This window comes from Psammomys obesus, unplaced genomic scaffold, assembly GCF_907164565.1.
Source record: "Psammomys obesus unplaced genomic scaffold, mPsaObe1.curated_primary_1811, whole genome shotgun sequence".
NCBI lineage: Eukaryota > Metazoa > Chordata > Mammalia > Rodentia > Muridae > Psammomys > Psammomys obesus.
In genome coordinates, this window is record NW_026596088.1 from 481,427 (window position 1) to 487,847 (window position 6,421).

The 6,421-nt window shown below is 56.7% G+C and overlaps 1 protein-coding gene across 1 annotated transcript; it reads right to left on the minus strand.

The window, feature by feature from the left end:
- Positions 1-2,863: 2,863 nt before the first annotated feature.
- Hsd3b7 (hydroxy-delta-5-steroid dehydrogenase, 3 beta- and steroid delta-isomerase 7) lies at positions 2,864-6,047 on the minus strand. The gene is made up of 7 exons (XM_055627611.1): positions 5,940-6,047; positions 5,398-5,569; positions 5,039-5,194; positions 4,713-4,821; positions 4,543-4,642; positions 4,250-4,412; positions 2,864-3,832 (listed from the first exon to the last, which is right to left on the minus strand). Exons 2-7 carry the CDS (start codon positions 5,561-5,563, stop codon positions 3,417-3,419), a joined length of 1,110 nt encoding a protein of 369 aa, XP_055483586.1. The 5' UTR covers positions 5,564-5,569; positions 5,940-6,047; the 3' UTR covers positions 2,864-3,416.
- Positions 6,048-6,421: the final 374 nt, after the last annotated feature.

The window sequence follows — 6,421 nt, forward strand, 5'->3', positions numbered from 1 at the left end:
CGTGCACGTGTGTATGTGTGTCCGTAGATCTGTGGCCATACAGTGCGCGTACATGGAGTTTTTTGAGTGTGAAAACACAATGCAAAAGCAATTCCTCCGCTGACCTTCTCTCCCATCTGATACATTTGGAGCAGGAGGTAGGTGTGAGGGAAATTCACATCCTGGGGATCCAGGGAGGCCCAGCGACCATGGCCCACATCCCATGCGATGTATAACAAACTCACAAACTCTCCTGGCTTGGCCACTACCAGGGGTTACATCATGTCCTGGGGATGTGTGTGTGTGTGTGTGTGTGTGTCTGTGTTGGGCCTTGGAGTTCAGGGAAGGCAAGTGGAAGCCTATATGTGTAAATGATAAGCAACCTGGCTTAGTTGGTATGAGTGTGTATTTTCCTTAACAGATGATGTGACAGGCTTGTGCACAAGACGTGTGTGTGTGTGTGTGTGTGTGTGTGTGTGTGTGTCTGTGTGTGTCTGTGTGTGCGTGTGTGAAGTGTTGACAGTTTTCTCCTCAGACAGAGCCCTCCATGCTGTGAATCAGACACTAGTTTTGGGTGGGTACAGATAGCTGTTTCTATGCCACCTGGAATATGACTGAGTGTGTTCGTGTGTGCTTCCGTAGGGACCTCATAACATGTTTCTGCTTCTGGGTATCACACACACACACACACACACACTCTTTACATTTTAGGGTATGCTCCCCATCCAGGCTTGTGTCTTCGGGCTTAGTTACTTGCTCCCCATCTCCTCAGAACTGCAGCCATACACACTGCTCCATCAGAAGGTGCGAGCGGAGCGTCCGCACCAGACCACCTGATGGGGAAACACACACCCAGACTCTTACCTTTCTGTTTCTGCCCGAGGGCAGTACCGAGCCTTGGACAACCAGCACATACTAGCGGGCTCTGGAATGCCGAGGCCGGGGAAGTCCCCAAAAGGTGGCCACGTGTAGGTGCCAGGGCCTTCCACATCAACAGCGGAGCGCCCACCCCGGGCCACGCCCATTTGTGCATGACTGTCTCCTGGAAGGAGAATGGTGGGACTCATGAGATCAGATGCCAAGGGCTGCCCAAACTCACCTTAGGGGCTACTGTCTGTCCTCACTGCCCCAGCTGACACTCTGGACTCTTTTCTCAAGTAACTTGGGTTTGGGCAGCTGGATTTCACACATACCTGAGTGGCCACTTAGGGTCGTCCTTGAACCTGTCCTCCGGACATGTGTACTGCCGAAACATCAGTCACGGGCACCACTGAGGCTGCGTGACAGGCAGGGTGGGACTGGGACTAGTCTCCGGCAGGAGGGAATGGAGGGGCCCTGACATCGTTCGGACGGCTGTGTGGTTTGTGGGTTCTGGGGGAACGGGCAGGAGGTCAGCAGGATAAAGGACGGTGCTGGAAGTCCTGTGAACGTGGAGGTGGTAGACGGAGGTGCATGCGCCCTGGCCTGGAATAGGGCAGCCACGTGGAGTGTGTGTGCGTACAAGTGCTTGCAGGACTGAGGGCGAGATCTTGCAAATATGACCTTCCAGCTAGCCAGGACTTTTCTGAGCCAGCGCTGATAGCTGCCCCTTTCCTGCCTGTTGTTTGAGCCCTGTCCACCTGGTGTGTGTGTGTGTGTGTGTGTGTGTGTGTGTGTGCATGCTTGTGTTTCTTGGTCCATGTCCACATGTATGTAACCCCCAGATTAGTTGTGCTGAGGAGGGAGCTTCCCTATCCATCCCAGAATACTCTTCTATGGGTCAGGGGCCGCCCAGAGCCTCCCGCCCCAACCCTTGGCTTCTTTGAAGATGTCAGAAGAGGCCCCAGCACCCATCCCCTTCTTCAGCCAGAACTCCCTCTAACCCACGTGTTTCCAGCAGCCTCCCCCACACCCCAGTCACGGTGTTCGCAAGGACAGGGCTGTGGCTGGCATGCTGCCCCTGCCTCTTTCCACGGCACTGGACCCATGGCTGCCTGCTACTGAGCCTCCAGTCGCTGAGCAGCCCCGAGAGTCTGCTGTAGCCCAGCTTTCTACAAGATCCGTACCTCACAGGATCGACATGCCTGTTGACTGCTGTCCACGCGTGTGTCCTGGATGGTTGCCTGGGGGCTGGTGTGTTTTGCATGTTCTCAGATCTGAGTGTGTGCTGCCTGCCCTCCACACACCTAAGCCCATCGAGCCCAACCGTGCCCCCTTGGTGGTCCCGGGCCCATGCCAGGACTCAATGCTTCCATTCTCCCCTTCCTTGCCTCGTACAAAGCACACTACCTGTCCATCTCACGTGCCCGTGGCTCAGCACGCTCTTGTCATACCTTGAGCGTGTACACAATGTGTTCTATGCACTTACTCTGCCCTCCCCACAGAGGACAAGATGGTTGCCCCCAGCTCCCTTCTCCCCCCACTGAGCCTCTCCCCACGCCCGCTGTGCAGCTGTGTGCGTTGGTGTGTTTCTGTGTTGCTGGCGTGTCATGTGATGTAGCCATGTTTGCTGACATGAGCCCCTTCCCCCTTCTCTTTTTCTCCATTGGTTTCTAGAACTCTCTCCCTCCCCTCCCCTGAGGGGACAGGGCTCCTGGGGCCTGGCTGGGGGCCCAGAACCTGGCCACCCTCCTGTTAGCCCTCAGGGTCTTCCTTCTCTCTATTGGTGACCAAGTTGCAAATGGATAAAATACAGGAAATTCTGACCCCCCTGCCCCAGACCTGCATGTCCTGTCCCCAGTGGCCCCGAACCCCATCCTGGGCCAGGTTGGGCCTGGTGGGACGGGAGAAATAGCAACTAATCCAACAGCGGGCTTGCCGTGTGCTCACTTCCTTCCGTCCCCACACGGGACCGGCGCCGTGACACGGGGGGGGGGGGGGGGGGGGGCAACAGGTAGACACAGACTTGAAAAATGATTTTAATCCAGGCTTGGCCAGATACAGCATGGTGGCCTCCTGAGGCAGGACTCCAACACTATCACAGGAGCTGAACTTGGTAGGAGAGGCAAGACATGGACAAATCATTTATTTCTTCAGCTTTCTTTAAAGCAAATTAAAAGGTAAATGTCTAAAAGAAATACACTTCAGAAAGTGATCAAACCCTAACCCCTTAAGGAGAGCCCGGTGAGGCGGTGAGGCAGGGGCCAGGTCTGAAGAGACCAGCATGAGCTCTCTGGAATCTTTGCCCCTTTTTGCTTGTGAAAGCAGAAATGGGAAAGGGGTAGTGAGACCACTCAGGAATCAGTTTTACCAACCAGCCGACAGGCCTCAGTTGGCACCAAAGATGGGCCTTTCCCCAAACTCTGTACTACAACTTGGAGCCTGAGATACCAACCAGGCTCAGGGTCTGTGTAGTTAGTGTGGCAGCTCCCAACAGCGGCCATTTCTCTCCCTCCCGGCTCCGAGGGCTCAGGATCTGGAGTATGTGCCACAGTGACCTCCAGGCCCTGGCCCTGCCATCACCAGGCTGAACCCTCCGTGGTCTGTACCCAGTGAATGGTGCGGGCCCTGCTCTCTTCCCATGAGAAGAGGGGCTTGTAGCCAAAATGGCGCTGTGCCTTGTTGGTACTGACGGTAAAGGTGGTGTTGGCCACAGCCAGTGTGTAAGGATTCAGCATGGGTGTGTACAGCACCAGGGGGCGAAGCAGCCACTGTAGCAGGGCATTGAGGACAGCCAGCAGCATCAGCAGCCAGTAGGGCAGCAGGGGGTGGCTGCCTATCAGCCGAAGTCCACAGGGACCCAGGAGCTCCATGTTGAAGTCCTCATAGCTTTTATAAGGTGACTTATCATAGCAGAAATACACCTGGCCACCCATGAGCGCTGCCCGCCGCTCCAGCTCCCGGGCCACCAGCACATGCATCCAAGCCACATTGCCTGCCAGTAGGGAGGGAGGTAGACACAACCACTGAGGGACCTGGGCCAGGGCCTTACGTGGTCCCATGTACGTGCCGCCCGCACCTCACTGCCGCCTGGTCAAGGCTGACTCTCCCCAAGGCCCTGTCGTTACCAGCCCTCCTGGGCACACAGCCGCCGCTTGGTGCCTGTGTAGATGCTGCCCCTTTCTCTGGAGAGCTACCACTCCCATTGCTCCAACGCTTGGCATAACCTACGACATGTTTTTATGTCAGCCATCCCAACTGGCATGGATGTGGTTTCCTTCGCAGCCCACGCACTAAGCGCCCACGTGGTCACTGCCCGAGCCCTCATGGAACCAGGAGTACACCCACGACTCTGCCACCTTCAGGGACAGTCCTCTCGCTCTGATCGCCCACTGCTCTGCCTTGTCCTTACCAACATACACTCGGCCGTGCTCCACAGAAGCTGGGACGGCCCGAAATAGCCGACCCCCCATTTGCTGGCCCTTGTGGTAGAAGTCTTTCATGAGCTGATGACCTTCACCATAGATGCCCGTGGGTCGAAGGGCACATGTCACCAGGGGCAACCCTCCGTTGACCTGGTGGCAAAGGGAAGTGTTGGAGGACACCCCTCCACCATAGCCACCAGGGGCTGGAGATGGATGCAGACAAGCCTGGGGGTCGAGCTCTGCCTCTGCACCCCAAGCCCTATAGATCTTTGCGGTGTACCTTCCTTCCATTGGCCTCCAGGACCAGCTGCTCAGCAAGGGCTTTGCTGCGTGGGTAGGGGTGCTTGTGGACTGCCTCATATGGGGTGTCTTCATTGCCCCTAGAGAGAGAGAAAAAGGGCTCAGTGCTGGAGGGAAATGGGCTCTGAAATTAAGTGGGGCTAAGCTCACCTGTAGAAGGGTTGGCCCTTGGCATTAGGTCCCACGACTTCCATGCTACTTGTGTAGACCAGGAACTGAGTTCCAGTCTGCACACAAGCGTCAATCACATTCTGTGTGCCTGGGGAGGGAAGGGGCAGATGCAAGCCGTGTCTTCCTGTCTCAACATCTTTTTCTGTCCCACCCAGTGTCCAAGGAGAACCACCACAGGTCAGGAGAGGGTGGATCAGCAGTGATGGGGCGAGGTCATCAGAAAGACAGGCCCTCAAATACAAATGACGGGAGGCCCAGTGATTTCAGGTCACACACTAGGGAACGACAGGCAGGCAGCACCTCACCCTGCACGTTGACTTTGTGGATGATCTTTGGACTGGCCTTGCCGAACACATCCACCAGCCCAGCTGTGTGGATGACCACATGAGATCCAGCCATGGCTGCTACCACCTCGTGGGCCTGAGTCACATCCCCCTGGATAGCGGTCACTTGCACAGGCCCTGGCGGAGAGGCCCAAGGCGGTGTCAGAGCTGCTGAGTTGGGCGTGCATGCACCCTGGGAGCCACGTGTTCCCAGTGACTCACACGTTCCCGTGGGCAGGAGCACACAAACAGGAATCATCTTTTCCACAAGTGGAGTTACCGCAGTTGGGGAAGGAGTGGGCCACCACACCCTCCTCCAGCCACTGCCCCGCTCCAGTCACCTGTTTTCAGCTCCTCCAGCCAGGGACTCAGGTGCAGATCAAAGACACGCAGCTCCCGGAGCCTGGGCTCCCGTTCCAGCAGCATTCGGACGATATGCTCCCCCAGGAAGCCGCAGCCACCCGTGACCAGGTACACCAACTCTGGCCCCTGTGCACAGTCTGCCATGCCCCGCTGTGGGAAGAGAATTTAGCTCACGGGAAATGCCCAATAGTACCTGCTCCAACTATGTGTTATGCCCAGAAGGGGTCTAGTGCATGGGGACAGTGATATGGGTGGAAGGGGCTGAGTAGTCGCTGTGGCTTACACTCCTGTGTTGTAGCGATAAGGCTCCCTGGCCTTTGACCTTAACTGCCGAGTCAGTAGAATTGGGCGCAGAAGAATTGGGCACAGAAAGAGATTAGGGATTGAGGTGGATGGAAAAAGCAAGTGGGGGTTACTGAAGGATGGGAAAGAAGGCAAGGAGTTGGATCGGGAGGGTAGAGGGAGGTGGGAAGGGCTGAAACTTAAGGGTCATCTGGGGCTCAGGATCATCTCTACCTACCTGTAGCTAGTCCTAGGGCGCCCAAACTGGCCACTGGGAGAGGTTGTGTCACGGGCTGATGGGCCAGCTAGGTGCACACAGGCTTCCTTCCTTTCCTTTGCTCCACCCTCCTGGCCCATTCCAGGAAGGAGACCAGCCTAGCCTCCACCCCTGTGGGCGGGCAAGGGGGTTTGAAGAAGGGAATTCTCTTCCCAGAGTGCCCCCTGGTGGCCAGTGCACTCTCTAGCAGCAGGCAGGGGACAGAGGCTGCCCACTCGGGAATGTAGTATTTGGGGATAATGGAGTAGAGGAGGTGGGGTGACCTCATCACTGCTACATGACCTTGGTTCTTCCCTCCTGCTGGGCTTCCCAGTAGGCTGGAGGCTCAGCACCAGCTGTGGTTCTGGGGAGGGAGAGCAGGGGAAGCCTCATTTTGGCCCAACTCCGGCTAGCCTCCCTGGGGAGATACTGGCATGGTTGTTGCAGCCCGTTAGGTGGTTGGT

What these genes read in the sequence shown, in the direction of transcription:
- Hsd3b7 (XM_055627611.1), bottom strand. Translation starts at nt 5,563, where the DNA reads ATGGCAGACTGTGCACAGGGGCCAGAGTTGGTGTACCTGGTCACGGGT. An exon ending in GCTGGAGGAGCTGAAAACAG is followed by an intron (nt 5,195 to 5,397) that starts GTGACTGGAGCG and finishes CCTCTCCGCCAG; the next exon opens with GGCCTGTGCAAGTGACCGCT. An exon ending in GCACGGCCGAGTGTATGTTG is followed by an intron (nt 3,833 to 4,249) that starts GTAAGGACAAGG and finishes CCCTACTGGCAG; the next exon opens with GCAATGTGGCTTGGATGCAT.